Source organism: Plecotus auritus (assembly GCF_963455305.1).
Source record: "Plecotus auritus genome assembly, chromosome: 5".
Lineage (NCBI taxonomy): Eukaryota > Metazoa > Chordata > Mammalia > Chiroptera > Vespertilionidae > Plecotus > Plecotus auritus.
Window position 1 is genome coordinate 56930426 of NC_137776.1, and position 20376 is coordinate 56950801.

General features: G+C 38.6%; 2 protein-coding genes across 15 annotated transcripts in view; one reads left to right on the forward strand and one right to left on the reverse strand.

Moving 5' to 3' along the window:
- DPP4 (dipeptidyl peptidase 4) overlaps nucleotides 1-2776 on the forward strand; it is an 89499-nt gene extending 86723 nt beyond the window's left edge. The window contains exon 26 of the mRNA XM_080668218.1: nucleotides 1337-2776. Within this exon, the coding sequence (XP_080524344.1) occupies nucleotides 1337-1438 (102 nt within the window). The 3' untranslated portion in view covers nucleotides 1439-2776. The remainder of the gene's footprint in view (nucleotides 1-1336) is intronic.
- Nucleotides 2777-9106: 6330 nt separating this feature from the next.
- Nucleotides 9107-20376, reverse strand: part of SLC4A10 (solute carrier family 4 member 10) — a 276790-nt gene continuing 265520 nt past the window's right edge. For 8 of the 14 annotated variants that reach the window (XM_080668205.1, XM_080668217.1, XM_080668211.1 and 5 more), the window contains one exon: nucleotides 9223-11286. In XM_080668205.1, the coding sequence (XP_080524331.1) occupies nucleotides 11220-11286 (67 nt within the window). In that variant the 3' untranslated portion in view covers nucleotides 9223-11219. Of the gene's footprint in view, nucleotides 11287-20376 lie in introns of all 14 variants that reach the window. The other 6 variants (XM_080668207.1, XM_080668214.1, XM_080668208.1 and 3 more) reach the window with 2 other exon arrangements.

A 20376-nucleotide genomic window follows, 5' to 3' on the forward strand; every position in this document is an offset into this window, starting at 1 on the left:
TGATTCAGAAATAATCACTTACTCAGTAAATGTGTGGCAGAGTAATTCTGAAGTGAAACCAGCATAATAATAGCTCAATTCAAATATGAAACTCGATCTCTGTCTTGTGTATTACTAGCTTCTCTAACAGTGGAATATTAATAATCAGCACGCTTCAGGTTTTGCAATTGACATGTTGTCTTTTGTTGAACAACCGCAGGCAATAAACAATTAGGATTGTTTTATAAAGTCAGAAATGGCTAGAGCAGATGTTGCCTATACTGTATAGTAGGAGGTTTCTGGGTATTAAGTAAAATTCATTTTCTGCACCTGACCTTTTCTGATTAAGAAAAAATATGTATATAAATACACATACATATGTGTGTATATATGTATATGTGTTGCACTAAATGTTCTTATGTAAAATGCTTTATTGTCTATATTAGCTGGAAAAGCCTGCTTTTGCTCACTTTCTTGTAACACACACACTTTGCTGTATGCTCAGTTCAAACGGTGCCCATTATATAGGAGTGAGATAGTCATTTATACTCAAAACATGTGGTAAATTATCTTTTGGGTCAGATTCTTATAAGAGGTTGGGGTTTATTTTTTCATATTCAAAGAAAAGACGTACTTTAATTAAGCAACTTTTAAAAGTTAATTTATGTCTCCATAAGATATGTTTGCCTGGCAATGATGTCTCAGTTGCTTAATGCAGCATGAGTTGATAAATTTTTGCTTCAGGTCAACTCTTTCTACATAAATGTCAGACATGTAGATAAAAACTCTAGTGCAAAATCGAAGTGTTTCCAAATAACACATTTGACTTTTGACTTCACTTATGGAATACTAAAGCAGATTTTTCTAGTTCCTTACTGACATATATTAGGGAAAATTACCTTTAAAAAAACTCATTTATTTTAATACAGTTTATCTTACTGCAGTGTATGAGAAATTTGACACTTACTAACACTTAATTAAAACTAGTGAGCATAATGGGATAAACATTTCATCCTGTGCTTGATATGGTTCTAAGTGTCCTTTGACTCAAATTAGAAAATGGATTTGGATATTTTTATTAGAATATACACATCCTTAAAGCACTCTGCAGTAAAGCCAAATTCACTGTGAGTTCTCTCAGCACCTTCTGTAGGACAGAACAATATGGCCTGGGAAAGCTTGGGGAAGGGGGAAGTGAATTAGACACCCTCATTGATGACGTTTCAGTTCACACGCTCATTTGAGAATTAAAACATCCTGTTTTATTCTGTGTATGTTCATGACAGCTCATTTGAATTGATTGCGGGAGAAAAGACAACTGACTTTCTAATTCTGACCTTTTTCTTTCTCTCTCTAGTGGTATACTGACGAAGACCATGGAATCGCTACCAACACAGCACACCAACATATATATACCCACATGACCCACTTCATAAAGCAATGCTTCTCTTTACCTTAGCACCTCAAAACAGCATGCCATTTAAAGCTTATTAAAGCCATTTTGTTTTTATTATCTTAAAACTGCACTATCAAGATGATCTTTAAAAAAAGATTCTCAAATCAAGAAAATTTAAGGTTAACTTTGTCCCCAAATTTCATATGTAGAACCCTAAGTGGAGACTTATGTCCTTGCAACAGATTATTACCTTACAGATATTTGAAATATTCAGTCTGGTTTTGTTTATTATTTAAAATCATTTTCACATCAGTTGCTGAAACAACTATGAACTGTTTTTGTGGGAGCTTTGCATAGGTTTCCTGGGAAGCGTTTTATTTTTTTCTAACTGGACTAGTCCAGATCTTGTTCTCTTCTTTAAAGGGACAGCAAGATGTGGGCAGTGATGTCACAGAAACAGGGGGAAGAGGGGACAGGGAGAGAAGCTAGCCCAGCATGGCTGGGAACCCAAGTCCAAGTACGCCGACCTGACCAGGCTACTGTCAGCACCTCTCAGAGAAGAGCTAGCTGTTCATAGGCAGAATGGCACCATTTTTTGAGAAAGACTGTTTAAACTGCCTCAGGAAACCATCTATGCAAAGCACTGACTTCTAAGTAAAACCACAGCAGGTGAGCAGACTCCAACGAAATGAGAGGGAAACTGCCAACAATGCAAGGCCCCCAGGTGCCAGTTATGGCTATAGGTGCTACAAAAACACAGCAGGGGTGATGGCAAAGCATTGTAAATGTGCTTTAAAAAATATTGATATTTCCTCCTGAAAGAGGCAGCTTGGAACTGAGATGTGAACACCAGCTTGCCCTATTAAAAGATGAAAATATTTGTATCATAAATCCTAACTTGAAGGAGTCCTTGCACCAATTTTTCTTATTTCTTTGAGCATCTTAATTAAAAGAATATTTTTACTTCCTTGGACTTGTTTTTAAAAATAAACTATAAAATTATGTATTATTATCCCTGTTCTACATACTGTAGAATTTCTCCTGGTCATTTAATAAATGCGCCTTCATTTTTTTTTTTTTTTTTTAGAGGTAATGAGTTTTGTGTCTTGAATCAGACATAAATCACTTTGGCATATGGACACATTTATTCAGAAAGGCTCTTGTTTATTTTGCTTGTTATTCCAGACAGCCTTGTAAACATGCGGAGTTCGGTTCTTGTTAAAAAATAGATACATTTGCCTGGCCTGCGTGCCTCAGTGGTTGAGCATCGACCTATGAACCAGGAGGTCATGGTTCAATTCCCAGGAGGAGTCAGGCAGGAAGCAGCCAATCAATGATTCTCTCTCATCATTGATATTTCTAGCTCTCTCCCTCTCTGAAATCAGTAAAAATATATTTTTTAAAAATGGATACATAGAAATGTGTTAAATTAAGCAGTTCATAAGATTTTCATGCAATACATTTATCAGTTATTAATATGTGTTATATATATATATAACTTTTGAAAACATCAACTGAAAAAATTTTGGTTATTTATGTACTTTATAATTTTATACCAGATAACTATGATGAGGCTCATATTACAAGAACAAGTAATATTAACATTATCATCTTGGTAGCTCTGATGGCTCAGTAGAATAAAAAAGAGCCAAGTTAATCACTTAAGGTTTTGACTGTTTTTGGATCATATAACTACCAGTATATTAATGAAAGCATAGGTTTCAGATGCTGACTTTAGCCTAGCAAAGTAATGCCTAGATAACTAAGGAAACATGACTTTTTGCTCAGTTATTTGCAAAATGGCCTCATTTTTTTAAAATTTGATTTTAGAAACTTAAACTTAGCTTCAGACCATTTGCTGGAAAAAGTTATTTCAGACAGTGAGCTATAGCATAAATATCTTAAAATGGAAGAAATGGAAAAAATCTGTTAATATTAAACTGGTGAGTCATGCATGGGAATGGACAGAGGATTGTGAAACTCAGCTTTAACTGTTCAGAGCATGCCATTGAGTAGCTTCACTTTAAGTCTCAAATCTCACTCATCCATCGGAATTATAAACTGACAGCCAAGCCTGTAGAGTTCTTGTTATAGTTTTATTTCCTGATAGAGTTAATCACAGTGAGTAGCTGGACTGATCTTTGCAGAGCTCTATATCCAGAACAGTAGTCATAGAGCATATGTTCACATCCTGGACTGAATTGATAGTCATAAAAGCAAATGAAATAGAAATCCTCCTTTTATCTTAATTGAAACCATACATTGCACAATACCAGATATTAATAAGACCATTATACAATAGCAGATGTTGTACAATATCAGATAAGTAATAGATATTAAGACCATTGTATAATATCTGATATTGTATAATGATTGACTTGATATTTTTGTACAAGTATTGTACAATATCAAAACTGTTTCCTCTGGAGCCCAGAGGTAATAAACAACCCCAGCATATTTTTTTGCATAATTAAGGTTGCAAATGGCAATAATGTGACTGAAGTTAAAGTCAGATTTCATTTGACCCCCCTAAGAGAAGTTTTACTCTCCAATAAGATTTTTTGCATTTTGGAAGAGGAAGTTAAGGAAATTGACAAGTTAGATATAAACTTATTCTGAGGGCACGTCTGAAACACCCAGGAACTAATGAAACCTTAAGAGGTTCAGACTCACTTGCCATTGACAGCCGCAGACTCAGCAGGCACGTGGATGCTAAGATTCCTCTCACAAACACCAGCACCCAGGAGTACGTACACCAAAGGAAGGGAGAAGTCTTCATGTCTCTTCCATTCGATACAGAGTATGTTTTTCAACTCTTGATCAAGGTTTCTAGAAAGTCACTTTAAAAATTATTTTTGAACATTTTTTTTTGTTGGAAACCTTCCTAAAAATGATTACATACCTCCATGCTTTATAAAATAGCAGGCATAAAACATAATTCTTAGTCTCCTCAATACTTAAGGTCACCACCAAAAAGATCAACTAACATATCAGGCTGTATGTCTTTCTAGGTCTTTCCTTTCTTATTCAGAGGTAGTCACTGAGGCTGCCACTTCCACCACTTGGCCTTGTTGCTTTTGTTATAAGTTGATTTGAGAATTTCAATTTTTAAAACTACCAAATTTATACAATATTTAAGATTTAATAATATCTAAATGAAAAACACAAGAATGCCTCTTTTCAGAGTTTAAAGTAAGAGGAGTTTGTTCTGAGAACTTTGTGACAGTTCTTTTAGCAGTGTCTGAGAACCTTCTTACATATATCCTGAATGACCTGGAGTGGCTGTTCAGGATTTCTGACAGATACAAACGGTTGAGAATGAGAGATGAACATGGGTAATAAAGCATAAGGTCACTACAAATAAGAAGAGCTCAGAGCATGGCATTAATAAGACCAATGTCATGCTCAGCAGAAATTTATCATCTTTCTGCATGTTATCTTTCTGTGATAATATTAATATTTAAATTTAAGAATGTGAATTAATAAAAAGAAAAATAATTTCCTTATAGTTAAATTGCGAATGGTATCTTTTCTGGTATTACAGACTTTAAATAAACTCAATCAACGTTCTTAATCTACATAATCTTTAATCTTTCAACTTAAAAGTCACCACAAATTTGTCAGATATTTAAAATGCATGTATAATGAGAAGTGTGACCCATCAAACCACAAAAACCCGAACTATTCCACTGTTTTTCCTGTCCAAAGTCATGATATTTGTGACTCATGAGCATGAAAAAAAAGTTCACTGAGTAGGTTTGGTTCCTAATGTTAATCACAGAAATGTAAGTGACAAAGAAAATCTATACTAATAAAAGGATAGTATGTTAATTAGACAGGGAGACCTTCCAGATGTTCTTTGGGACAAAGCCATGGTGGTGGGGCTGAGGCAGAGGCAGTTAGGGGTGATCAGGCTGGCAGGGGAGGGCAGTTGGGGGCGAGCAGGCCAGCAGGGGGGGCAGTGGGGGCAAGCAGGCCAGCAGGGGGGGGGCATTTGGGGGCAAGCAGGCAGGCAGGGGGGCAGTTGGGCTTGATCAGGCTGGCAGGCAGAGTGGTTAGGGGTGATCAGGCAGGCAGGCAGGTGAGCAGTTAGGAGCCAGCGGTCCCAGATTGTGAGAGGGATGTCTGACTGCCGGTTTTGTCTGACTGCTGGTTTTGTCCAACTGCCGGTTTTGTCCGACCTCAGTGGGATCGGGCCTAAACCGGCAATTGGACATCCCCTGAGGGGTCCCAGATTGGAGAGGGTGCAGGCCGGGCTGAGGGACACCTCCTCCCATGCACGAATTTTGTGCTCCGGGCAACTAGTATAATATAACTGAGAAGGAATATTACACATCTTTACCTGAGTCTGGTTGCATGAAGCTAAAGTGAGTGCCCTGTTAAGTGAGGAAGGCACCCAAACCTCACCTCCTGCTGGAGATGCAGGGTACTGCAGCTGAGGTTACATAGACATGGGTTAGAAATTCTGAACCACCTCCCACAGTGAGAAACACATTTTAAAGACCTTTGCTTAGCCTCTTTGAAACTCAGTTTCTGAATGTTAAAGAAGTACAAAAATACCTACTGATTACTTATATGTCTGACATTATAACTATGCTTGGCACCTTGCTTTCCCCTTTTCTTTCCTCCTAGTCACATCTATTTAGCTGCTTCTCCTAGTTTGATGACTACATAGATTGTTCAGATTTTCACTTGAGCCTTGTGTGTCCACAGGGGCTAGACCAGGGGTGGGCAAACTTTTTGACTCAAGGGCCACAATGGGTTCTTAAACTGGACCGGAGGGCCGGAACAAAAGCATGGATGGAGTGTTTGTGTGAACTAATATAAATTCAAAGTAAAGGAGTGGAGGGGAGAGCAAGAGAACCCTCCGCTCTTTCGGCTCCACGGGCCAGATAGAACAGCCGAGCGGGCTGGATCCGGCCTGCGGGCCGTAGTTTGCCCACGGTTGGTCTAGACACACATTCAAAAATAAGCATTTCTTGCCTGGCCAGCGTGGCTCAGTGGTTGAGTGTCGACCTATGAACCTATGAACTTGGAGGTCACAGCATTCGATTCCCGGTCAGGGCATATGCCCGGGTTGCAGGAGGCAACCAATCAATGATTCTCTCTCATCCCTCTCCCTTCCTGTCTGAAATAAATAAAATCAATAAAAATATTTCAAAAAATAAGCATTTCTTTTTGTTCCAATATTAATATGTGAGTGAGAATCCTTTTTGGATCTTTAATCATTCTTAGTAAATTGAGCAATAGCATCTTCTGATGCATTTTCCTTATAATTCTGTCCACAGCCTTTGCTGGGTGGATAAAAAGAAGAACACAGAACTAGGCTCTGGAGAGTTACAAAGGAGAGATAAACACTATTCCTGCCTTCAGGGAGCTTATAAACAAATGGCAGAAATAAGTTGCATGGCAGACATCTATGACTACACCCACATTTGATGGCAAGACTACGTAGATACAAAGCTGAGTCCATGGTAAAAATGGATGTAATGAAGAGAATTAAAAGATGGGTAAGAGCAGGTGGCCTCTAGGCCCAGATGAACCAGCCACTGGCTGAATTTTGTACTATACTGAGATTTCTTCAACAGTCTCAGGATTACTGTGATATCATGCTTTTCAAAACATTTTTTTTTCAAGTACAACCCAAACCTATTATATAAAGGAATGCTCTACATAAAAGGATTTATAAAATAGCTATTATATCTGGTGTGACTTACTAAGTACCCAGGGAGTACACTTCAGTCTATTTGGATGCAGTCTTAATAGAAGTTTATAGACCACTCACAGAGTTTGGTTTGAACCTTGGAGAACCATCCTGGGAGCAGCATCCCTAAGGAGGTGATTCCACTTTTCTCCCACAATGCTCTCTATTCTGTGGCCAAACTCATCTTCCAAAAATTCATGTATCTTCATTACTCAAAACTCAAATATCCTAATATATCACTTATAATGTTTTCAACTTGTGTTTCTACCCTTTCTCACAGGTTTCCACTATCCTCCTAACACTCCACCATATTGGGCTGTTTGTTGGCTAGTTATCACACATATTTTAATTATTTTTTTTATTTCAATACTAGAGGCCTGGTGCACAAAATTTATGCACGGGGAGGGGGGGGTTGTCCCTCAGCCCAGCCTGCACCTTCTCCAATCTGGGACCCCTCAAGAGATGTTCGACGGCCCATTTACAGGGATCGGGCCATGCGGGTGTGGCCAGCCTGGGTGAGGGGCTGATGGCTGTTTGCAGGCTGGCCACAACCCCCGGCGACCCAAGCTCCCAACCCCTCCTTTCTTTCTTTCTTTTTTTTTTTTTTTTTTCAGTGCCTCCTTGAGCAGAGGCCAGGGCTGGCTGGAAGCAGGTATCTGGGATTTATTTATCTTCTATAATTGAAACTTTGTAGCCTTGAGCGGAGGCCAGGGCCAGCCAGGGCAGGTGGGAAGCTTGGCTTCCTCCATCACTGGGGGCAACCCAAGCCTCCTGCTCACTCCAGCTCTGTGGCTGCTGCCATCTTTGTTGGGTTAATTTGCATACTCCACTCCTGATTGGCTGGTGGGTGTAGTGGAGTGATGGTCAATTTGCACGTTTCTCTTTTATTAGTGTAGATAGACATGTATTTGAGAATCTTTGCAGTTCTTGGAGTAGGTTTCCTTTCCCATATCCATCCTAATTCATATGCTACCTCTTATCTAACATTTTCTTCAAACTCTGCCCTACTCCAAGTAGTTCCACCCTTGAATTATTCACTGCTTTAATCATACTTCCAACTTATTGTATATCACATTATGTTATAGCTATGTGTCTATCCTTTCATTAGAAGCAAATATCACAGTCCCATTTTCAAAGTTTCAGCACAAAGAATAGTGGTCAATGCATCATAGAAATTGAATTAGAGTGACAGTTGTATCAATTGCTATAGCTTTCCAAGGAAAACACCCAAAAAGGTTTCTAAAATAAAGTATTACCAGTAATTCTGAATATGGGCTTCTTCAAGTAGCCTTTCAAAGTAGATACTTAGAGAATCATCATATTATCCAAATTATGCTCATAAAATTTTCAAATGGTTGCAATCACATTTCATTCCATTGCATGAATATATGAGATGGATATATTGGAAAATTAGGAGAGTTATCTTGCAATGATAGTAAAATAGTCAATTCCCCAAGAGTAAATCAGGCTAAAGTTAAACAGAAAAAGAAGTAGGTCAATGCAGGTAAGGAAAACAATAATAAGCCACACTTTAAAGAGCCAAGAAAAATTCTATAAGATCTTAGAGATCATGTTGAAATACAAGTTGCTGTGGCTTGTCAGTGGAAAGTTTCCATCAGGCTATGGATTTAAACTACATTAAGGATTTATTTAGATTATATTTAGGAAAAAAAACTTCCCAATATCAAAAGCTGTTAAATGGTAGCAATTACAAAGTAAACTCAAGAGTCATGAGAAAAGTATTAATCCATACATTAGAATTCTGAATGCAATTATGGCTACAAATGAATAATGCTCCCACCTGACTTATTGTAACAAAAAAGGAGGAAATCCTTTTACCACTGAGAGTGAAAACAGAAGTCTAAGGTGTTCCAATAATAAGAAATCCTGCTAATGACCTTGAAACCTTTTGGGTATGAGCAATCTATATACCCAAGTTCCTGCTCTCTGGGAAAATGAAGACATACATTCTAATATACCTCTCAAAATATTCTGTTCATCAAATTGTATTAATACTCTGGAAATGTCTACTTCACCAAGTTTTATTTACATGAAGGGTGTCTAAATTTAAATATTATGATCAAACATTGATTTACTGATTAACACTAAGGGGAAAAAAGACAAGACACTTGCATCACAATTTAAAATGTGCAAGAAAATTAGTTAGGATAAATATTTATTTCCACATAACATTTCTTAGTTGTGAAAAACACAATATCCTAGTCACATTTACACTTTACTTAAACTTTGCAATAAATTACATTCAAGATATTCACTAATTTTGACCAGGAATCTGAAATTAGGAAGAAATATATAACACTACATTTTTCTTATATTTTATATAATTTCAAAATAGTAGGATTAACATAAGGATATCATTAAAATTCACACAAGAACAAAATGACTATAAAAATACTCAGAAATACAGACTTTCATTGGATATGATTGCTTATTCAAACAGGTGACCATATGAAGGTTTTAATTCACTACAATCATTTTTAACAGAACAGTTATTCATATATGAAAATACTAGTAGGCTGCTTATGGGACTGACTGGCATGTACTGCTAGTCTAAGTCATAAAACAATGGGAATGTTTATAACGTAGTATCTGTATTACAAAATATACAAAGGCAACACATTGAGAATGGAAAGTTTCTGTATTTTTTCCTTGGCATTTATAAACACAGACTTTGTTCACTGCATATTCTTCTTATATTTTTTAGGCTTATGTTCCATAAAAGAAATGGCTCCTTAAAAGATTCTGAGGGGAATTTTTCAGAAGGCATCAAAATGTTGAACCTAATGAAGGCTTTGTTATTGGTGTTTTTTTACCCCTTATAAGCTTAATCACAAGAGCTTTTCCCCCTCACTTTTCATGTGCACTTATACACAGAATATGCAATGAATAGTTTGGAAAAGCAACAGGGCTCTGAATGATTATCAAATTGGACACTGAAGATCACTGATCATTCTTAGGAAACAAGAGTACTACAATATTTGGTCTTTGTTAATTTCACATTCATCTAAAACAAAAGAAATACTGTATTCTTAGTAATGCTCAAAAATTCTCAACTTTTCCTCTTATATAAGCTTAGTAAAGATGATTTCATATGAACTAAAATATCTACAGAAGCTTTTCAAACAGAATCTGAAATTTTCATTTAAAAGATTATTTTTCTACCACATGCATTTAATTAAAAAGTGGAAAAGAGCTTTGTAGAAAAACAGAGACCTGTCAGTCTAACATTAGAACATGATTCAGAAGCAGCTTTAAGCAGTACATGACCTTTAGCAGCAGAGTACTGTACAGAAGTGGAATTTCATGTACAATGACTCACCATTGGTATTCCACGCGTTTGTATATAATAGGTTTATTTGGAAAATATTCATTGTCAACGGGGAGAAATTTAACAGCATATTTCCCATAAAGGTTTTTTTGAAAATCTCACAAAACTTACAAAGTTTTTCTAAAGCATTTCGTACAAGCCTAGTATTTGATCATGTAATCACAACTTGAATTTTAAGCAAATACTATTTGACTCTTTGCATTAGTGTCTGATTCTTTTAAACAAGTTGTGAATAGGTTTCTCCATATTTTTTTTCAAATTTAAGTTTTAGTTACATATAAATTCTTAACTATTAAATGTATCATATTAAATCAAGGAAGTGCATAAATTCAATTGTTAAAAAATGCTTTCCAACTAAATTTTAAATTTGGTTATTTTGAAATAAGTCACTGATACAAAATAAGAAGTAAGACTACCATTCAAAATTCTTCTCATTGAAATTACCAGGTATCCTCAGGTCACTACAGTAGGAAAATACAAACTAGGTAAATATGACTTATCTCTTTAAGAAAGCTATTGCTCTCATAAAACTGACAATGAGAATCCAGTGTTTACAAATGCCTAACATACAGCAAGGAATGCAGAGGTTCTTCATTAGCTATTGCATATGCTCACAAGTGTGTCTCACTGCTCAGAAGTTTAAGCACAAAAAGAAACAAGTATTGCACTACTTACAGTATGAAGGTGGATTTGGGATGAGAGACAGAATTTACAATACATGATCAAAGCAGTTTTATTAATAATTGTGGCACTCTTCTCATATATTTGTAAAAAATAAATTGAAGATCAAGTCATAGACAAGTCTCCCTGTCAACACCTTTCTGTGAGTCAGCTTTCTTCTCTTCTCGGCTTTCACTGCTACAGGGGGGGAAAGGAGAAATTTATTACTGAAATTCAGCGTGGCTACTGTGAGATCTGCTTGCTCAGACACAAAACCCATCCGCCCCGAAGGGCCACAAGGGCCCTTAGGCATTGCGCTTTCATGCTGGGAAGCACACATAGGTAGACAGCAACAATTAAAATCCTCTGTACTCAGAGACAGAAACCAAGAACTGCAAAAAAGGGGGAAATTCAAAACACAGAAACCAAAAAACAGACATTTTAAAAACAGTTTCAAAAGCATGCAGGATTAATACCGTGGCTTTCATTTGGGAAAAATGAATCACTGATGATTACTAAAAATGCCAGTTATGCCCCATCTTAAGATAGCACTGACACTGTAAATGACACAAACAAGATGTCACAGAAGGTATTTCTGGGCCCTGCTGCAAGTGGCCTATCCTCTGTGCATGGACTGGATCCTGAATCTCAGTGAGAACCCTGTCCTGGTCAGTAGGTCTGGAAGGAGGTGGCCACCCCCACACACTGCCTTCCAGACATCTGTGCTGTCTCTTAACAGACCCTGTCCATCCACCTCACTCAGTCCAGAATAAACTCATTCCCAAGTGGCTTCTAGTTTAGCTATTCTGTAGTTAATTTCATTAACGGGCAAGCTGATAATGTGACTCTTCCATTTTGTCTTCTTTTTCAATATTTTTCTGATGTACATTTTTCCAACTTTCACATTGACAGTTTTTATGGAAACTTCCAACAATGTGTTCACATGCTCGAAGCTCACACGGAGAGTATATGCTTCCCGAAGGGCAGGGTGCTCCTCCCCACTACTGCCCTCCATATCTGAGCCACTCTGTGACCCTCCCTGCTGCTGACATGGAGGGCAACCCGCAGCTGGCTGGCCTCTGAGGCCTGAGCTGGAAAAACCCAGACATTATTACTGTTCATGTTAGCCCTCAATATAAATTTATAAAATAGTTGCTGTGGGGAAATCCTTGGTTTTAGTAACTCTTTTCCAAGTAAGAAAGTGACAGTTAAAACCCTTTATTCTATGGGGTCTCCTGTGCAGCCTTTTTTTTACAATGGTCAATAACTTAGATATATTCTAAGAGTGTGTTTTTTAAATTGTTTTTCCTCCATTTCAAGCTAGAAACAGCCTTTCTCAGTTGTCACCACCACCCGGCACCATCAGGTAAGAAGTGTCGGAGCTTCTGCCATCGGTGGCATGCTGCCAGTGCTGAGAGCTGGTGTGAGTGAGTGTCTGTGGCACCCGGGTTTATGCCTGCCACACTTCTCAGCACACGCTACTTGCAGGTCAGAGCAAAGCAACTCTTTTCACTTTTCTTTTCTCCTTCCATGAGAAGGATGACAGTGTGCACATGATGTGTTGAGAGCCTTAACTCTGTATTTTTAACTCCTCTATCTAAATGACTCACTTTCTTCCACTTTAAGTTCCTTTCATATGACAAGTGTCTGCTACCCTACTTTCCAAATTAACTTTTCCTGGGGCTCTACCTGACTCCCAGTCTCTTCGGCCAAACAAAGCCAATGAAACGGGGCAGCTGGGGCAGAGAAGGAAGCCCTGGGCTTGGAACAGAAAATTGCATTCCGTTCCTGGAAGCTGAGAATGAGCTGTATGACCTTGGCTAGTTATTTAACTTCTCTGGAACCTGTTTCCTCATCTGTAAATTGGATTGACCTGGATGACAAAGTTCTCCTGTAGCTTGAATGCCAGGATTCTGAGGCTGGTATTCCCAACTCCTGTGAACGCCTGTCTTTTGAAAGATGGAAGGACAGATCCTATCTGCAGGAGATTGCGGGGACAGAGACACACTGGCCTCCACATGAGCACAGTTTCTATGTGCACAGTGCCCTGCTCCATATGCTTTTGATAAATGAGCAAAAACCTCGTGCACTATTAGTCACCAAGAGTGAAAAAAAGAGACTCGGATGTCGACTTGGTTCCAGACACGCTTCCTCCTGATGTCCTACTTTGATCATACTGGTTGTTTGGTTACAAAACAACCAATTATAATTCAGGTTTTTTAAACTCTTTAAATCAATGCTTTTTGTATTATATTTCAGTACACTATGAAGCAGAAGTTTTATAACCACCTCAAAATATCTATAAAAAATAGAAAATTAAATTTTCTTACTGTATAGCTATTACTCTGTTCCTTGTTACACTGATTTTCTCATTGCCAATCAATTATAAACTTTCATTGTAATAGATTGTATATATTTGTTAACTATATTACATATATGTCATATCTATTATGTACTATTATAATAAAAATATATTGCATATCTATAACATACATTGCATGTTTAATGTTATATATATATATGTGTGTGTGTGTGTGTGTGTGTGTGTGTGTGTGTGTGTGTGTGTATATATATATATATATATATCATATTGTATAGTACTCTGAGAAGACCAATGGATAGAAAATGGATGAGACAGTGTCCCTTCCCTTGAGGAGTTACAATCCTATCTAATAAAGAGGGAATATGCTAATTGACCATCACTCCATCACAAAGATGGCTGCACCCACAGCTGAGGCCAAGTTCCCTTAAGGAGCCTTAATCAGCAGGGACCTGAGGCTACACCCTCCCCCACCCCCGTGGGGCTTGACAGGGGACCTCAGGTCACATGCCACGCCCCAGCACCGGGCCAGGGGACCGGAGGCTACGCCCCCTTCCTGGCTGGGCTTGACAGGGGACCTCAGGCCATGCCCTCCACCCAGTAGGGCTTGATGGGGACCTCAAGGTGCACACCCAGTGCTGGGTCAGGGGAACTCAGGCCGCACCCCTGCCTAGCGGAGCTTGATAGGGGACCTGAGGCTGTGCCCCCCCGCCTGGCGGGGCTTGACAGGGGATCTCAGGTCGTGTCCCCCACCTGGTAGGGCTTGATGGAGGACCTGAAGGCACACCCCTGCCCCGGTCTGGGCTGGGGGACCTCAGGCCACGCCCCCCCCTCCTGGCACCGGGCCAGGGGACCTGAGGCTACGCCCCTGCCCAGCAGGGCTTGATAAGGGTGGGACTGGCCGGGTCTGGATCTAGCCCAATGGGGGTGGGTTGCCGGGTCTGGGTCACACGCGATTTTGAGATGCATGTGGGTGGGTGGGGACTTGACTCTGGGTCCCGTGGTGAGCGCCAGACTCTGACAGGAGGAAGGGTTTCATATACATTTTACTAATTTTCTTTCATCTCTGACACTTCTATTATAGAGAAAGGGCAAATAGCAATATTAAATTATTTCCTTTAATTAATCCCCTCTTAATGTGCACGAATTTCGTGCATCAGGTCACTGGTTTAAAATAAAAGAAAGTAGAAGAAAAAAAATGGCGGTGGAATAGACAGACATATCCTGAGCCTTGTCCCAGAGCAGATAGAAAGAAGAGCTGAGGGTCACATGGGGAGTGTTTGTTGGTGAGTTGAGGGACAGCTATACTACAGGAGAAGGTGGGGGACTGCTGGACGGGGTTCCCATGACTGAGCAGCCCCCACTGCTACTGTGTTCCCTCCCAGAGCAACTGGCTCAGATGCGGAGACTGTGCCATCTTGAAGGGGAAAGTGGATATTATCGGAAGCTTGAAAATCTACAACTGCGGTACCCACCGAACAGCTGCAAACCCCAGAACACTGGTCCCCAATTGGCGCAAACACGTGGATTCAGAGGAGCTCTGCACTCCACCACAGAAAGACCAGATTTCACCCGGGATAAGGTGAGGTCTCTGGTCCCGGCAGGAGAGAGAAATGCACACACTGCGGGAGCTGGAGGACGGGGGGAAGTCTACACCTAGAAAAATCCACGGCCGTTGGAGCTGGTGTCATCTGTGAGTGTGGAAGGGGGTCCTCAGGGCTGCTAACAGAAGGGATCTCTAAAAAGCAACCCATTTTGATCTGATGCAAAAGGACAGCCTAAAAATTTTAAAAGTGTGCCGGCTGCTTAGACTCAAAGGGGAAGAAAAGACTGCACAGACTTGCACGCAGCCCCGGAGTTCGCACACTTACGCTGGCTCTTTTTATTTTTTCTTTTTCCTCTTTAAATCCTTGCTTCTGATTACTAAGCCCAATACATAGGATCACCCAATTAGGGACACCCTAAGAGACTGCAGGGGAAAGTTGTTTTTCTGTAACCTGGGGATCAGAGCGGGTAATAAGCATCAGAGAACCAGCTCTGGGGCAACCCACTCCCACAAACCGGTATTGAGTGTCACAGGGAAAGCAGGATCTAAGCACTGGCTAGAGAGGACCTATAGACCCGAAGTCAATCCAGAAACACTGCCACCCAGGGGCTGAATCACAAATTGACTCTTGTGTAATCACAAATAAAGGAATACAAAAAGTTAAGACACACTGCCTGCATAAAAATCAGGACTGGCTTACAACACTAAAGAGCAGTGGAATGCAGGGAACTGTAATACTGTCCTGACTAGGAAACAGGCGTGCCAAACAGAACAGTAGAGGAAGTGCTACTGCACATTTTTTTTCATCTTTTACTTAAGGAACTATTTTTTTTTCTTTTTTCCTCACTTGATTTTACCTTTTTAATTTTTGCATTTTTATTTTCAATCAGTATTATTACTACTACTATTTTACCTTTTTTTTTTTAAAAAAAAGTGTCATTTTATTTTCTTTTTATTTTACTTTGGGATTAGTGTTCTACATTCCATTTTCATCTTTCCTTTAGCACCATTTTACTCTATCTCAATTTTATCTTTATGCCATCACTCTCTTCCTAACTTTTCCCCTTTTGTTGTCCTGTTTCTCTTACCCTTTTCCTGCTTTAGATTTTCCCTATTCTTTCTTTTTACCCCTTGTTAAAATTTCACCCTACTTATATATCTAATTTCCAATCCCCTGCTCTAAATCCATACACACCTCTCTCTTCTTTGTCTTTACTATCCAAAAAATTGTTTTTCTTTCTGTCCTTTTGTTGCTGTTTGCTTGAATGTTGATTATATCGATTTTTTATGCTTGTTTGTGAGATTGTTTTGATTACTCTTTTTTTTGGATGGTTTTGTTTTTGTTTGTTTTTTGCTTCTGTTTTCCCTCGCCTCGCTTGATATTAGTTGTTGTTTGTAGTTTGTATTCATCTCCAGGTAATTGTTGCTGGTATTTGTTGGGATTAGTGTCTGTTTTATTGGAGTTTTCTCCACATATATATAGTTTGTTCCCCACTTCTTTCTTATCCTCTTTCTTTTCTCTCTTACTTTTTTTTCCTTTTCCCAATTTCATTTTTGCACTCCTTTCTTTTCTTTTCTTTCTCTCTTCTTCTTTCTCTCCTATCCCCTAATTTGCCTTTCTCTAGTGGTCACCTTTATTTGGGGTTATTAATAACGTGAATATATTTCTGTTCAGTGCCTTGTGCGTTGTACCTGGTTGTGTTGTATTTTGTGCCTTTAAATCAATGCAGGAAAGAGAGAACTACATGACCAGAAACCCAGAGAAGAGAGACCATGGGGAGACAAAAAAACAGCCCGCATATGAAAGAAAAGGAGGCATCACCAGAAAAGAAAGTAAACGAAATGGAGGCAAGCAACCTGTCAGAGAAAGAATTCAGAGAAATGGTCATAAGCTGGCTGAAAAGAATGGAAGACAAATTCGACAATATGAGTAAGAACCAAGAGGAAATGAAAAGAAGAACCAAGAAGAAATGAAAAATGACATCGCTGCTGTAAAGAACTCAATAGAAAGCATCAAGAGTAGACTAGAAGAAGCAGAGGACTGCATCAGTGAGCTAGAAGACAAGATGGGGAAAAATACCCAAGTAGAGCAACTTCTAGAAAAAAAAATTAAAAAGGCAGGAGGAGAGCCTAAGGGAACTTTGGGACAACACGAAACAAAACAACAGCCGCATAATAGGGGTTCCAGAAGGAGAGGAAACTGAGTAAGGAATAGAAAACCTGTTTGAAGAAATAATGACAGAAAACTTCCCTGATATAGAGAAGAAAAAACCCACACAAATTCAAGAAGCTCACAGAGTCCCAAGCAAAATGAACCCTAAAAGACAGATGCCAAGGCATATTATAATTAAATTGGCAAACACCAACGACAAAGTAAGAATCTTAAAAGCAGCCAGAGAGAGACAGAAAGTTACCTACAAAGGAACCCCAATCAGACTAGCGACTGATTTCTCAACAGAAACTCATCAGGCCAGAAGGGAATGAAATGAAATATACAAAGTCATGCAAAGGAAGGGTCTGAATCCAAGAATACTGTACCCAGCAAGGCTATCAATCAAAATTGAAGTTGAAATCAGGAGCTTCACAGACAAAAAAGGACTAAGGGAATTTTTTACCACCAAACCAGCAATGCAAGAAATGCTAAAGGGTCTGCTGTAAAAAAAGAAATAGGAAATGAAGAAGGAACACAGGGGTAAAGAATAAAAATGGTGACAAATAAGTACCTATCAATAATAACTTTAAATGTAAATGGATTAAATGCCCCAATCAAAAGACATAAGGTAAAGGATTGGATAAGAAAACACAACTCATATATCTGCTGTCTACAAGAAACCCACCTCAGAAAAAAAGATGCATACAGACTGAAGGTGAAGGGATGGAAAAAGGTTTTTCAGGAAAATGGAAATGAAAAAAACGCTGGGGTAGCAATACTTATATCTGACAAATTAGATCTCAAAGTGAAGGACATAACAAGAGATAAGGAAGGCCACTTCATAATACTAAAGGGAGCAATCCAACAAGAAGAAATAACTCTGGTAAACATATACGCGCACAATACAGGAGCACCCAAATACATTTAAAAAACTCCTGGAGGATATCGAGGGAGAGATTGACAGCAATACAATCATAGTAGGAGACTTTAATACCCCACTATCACCATTGGACAAATCCTCTAAACAAAAAATCAGCAAAGAAACATCAGTCTTAAATGACTCACTAGACCAGATGGAATTAATTGACATCTTCAGAACATTTCACCCCAAAGCCACAGAAAATACATTCTTCTCAAGTGCACATGGGTCATTTTCAAAGATAAATCATATGGTGGGTCATAGACCAAGACTCTTCAAATTTAAGAAGATAGAAATCATATCAAACATCTGCTCAGATCACAATGGCATAAAACTGGAAATCAACTACAATAAAAACAATCCAAAAAATTTAAACACATGGAGACTAAACAGCATGCTATTAAACAATGACAAGGTTACCAGAGAGATCAAAGAAAAAATAAAAAACATCATGTCAACAAATGACAATGAAAACAACAATCCAAAATCTATGGGACACAGCAAAAACAGTCCTGAGAGGGAAGTTCATAGCTCTACAAGCCTACTGCAAAAAACAAGAAACAATGGTAATAAATTACCTAACCCTACAACTCAAAGAATTAGGAAAAGAGCAACAACAAAAGCCCAGTGTAAGCAGAAGGAAGGAAATAATAAAGATCAGAGTGGAGATAAATGACGTTGAGACCAAAAAAAACAATACAAAAGATCAACAAAACCAAGAGCTGGTTCTTTGAAAGGATAAACAAGATTGATGAACCTCTAGCCAGGCTCACCAAGAAGCAAAGAGAGAGGACCCAAATAAACAAAATCAGAAATGAAAGAGGAGAAATAACAACAGACCCCACCAAAATACAAAGGATTGTTAAAAAATACTATGAACACCTCTATTCCAAAAAACTGGACAACCTGGAGGAAATGGACATATTCCTAGAAAAATACAACCTTCCAAAACTCAATCAGGAAGAATCCAAACATCTCAATAGGCCAATAACTATGAAAGAAATTGAAGAAGTCATCAAAAAGCTTCCAGCAAATAAAAGCCCGGGGCCAGACGGCTTCACAGGGGAGTTTTACCAAACATTCAAGGAAGAACTAAAACCTATCCTCCTCAGACTATTCCAAAAAATTCAAGAGGTAGGAACACTTCCAAGCTCCTTCTATGAAGCCAGCATCACCCTAATACCAAAACCAGATAAAGACAACACAATGAAAGAGAATTACAGGCCAATATCCCTCATGAACATAGATGCCAAAATCCTCTACAAAATTCTAGCAAATCGGATCCGGCAGTACATCAGAAAGATCATACTCCATGACCAAGTAGGATTTTTCCTGGGGATGCAAGGATATTACAATATTCGCAAATCAATCAATGTGATACATCACATAAACAAATTGAGAGATAAAAACCACATAGTCATATCAATTGATGTAGAAAAAGCATTTGACAAAATCCAACACCCTTTCTTGATAAAAATTCTCAACAAGATGAGACTAGAAGGATCATACCTCAACATAATAAAAGCCATATATGATAAACCCACAGCCAGCATCACACTCAATGGGCAAAAACTAAAACCATTTCCCCTAAGAACAGGAACAAGACAGGGATGCCCACTCTGACCACTCCTGTTCAACATAGTACTGGAAGTATTAGCCATTGAAATTAGACAAGAAGAAGAAATAAAAGGCATCCAAATTGGAAAAGAAGAAGTAAAGTTGTCCTTATTTGCAGATGACATGATACGGTACATAAAAAACCCGAAAGACTCCATCAAAAAACTAACAGCCTTAATAAATGAATTCGGCAATGTAGCAGGATACAAAATTAACGCCAAGAAATCTATGACATTTCTATACACCAATAGTGAACTTACAGAAAGAGAGATTTAAAAAGCAACCCCATTTACCATCGCACCAAAAAAATTAAGATACCTTGGAATAAACTTAACTAAGGAGGTAAAAGACTTATACGCAGAAAACTACAGGACATTGAAAAAATAGATAGAGGAAGACAGATGGAAGAACATACCATGTTCATGGATTGGTAGAATCAACATCATCAAAATGTCCATACTACCCAAAGCAATCTATAGATTCAATGCACTCACCATTAAAATACCAATGGCATATTTCACAGTCCTAGAAAGAACTCTCCAAAAATTCATCTGGAATAAAAAAAGACCCCACATAGCCACAGCAGTCCTGATAAAGAAGAACAAAGTAGGTGGGATCTCAATACCACATTTCAAGCTGTATTACAAAGCCACTGTCCTCAAAAGAGCCTGGTACTGGCACAAGAACAGACATATAGACCAATGGAATAGAATAGAGAATCCAGATATCGACCC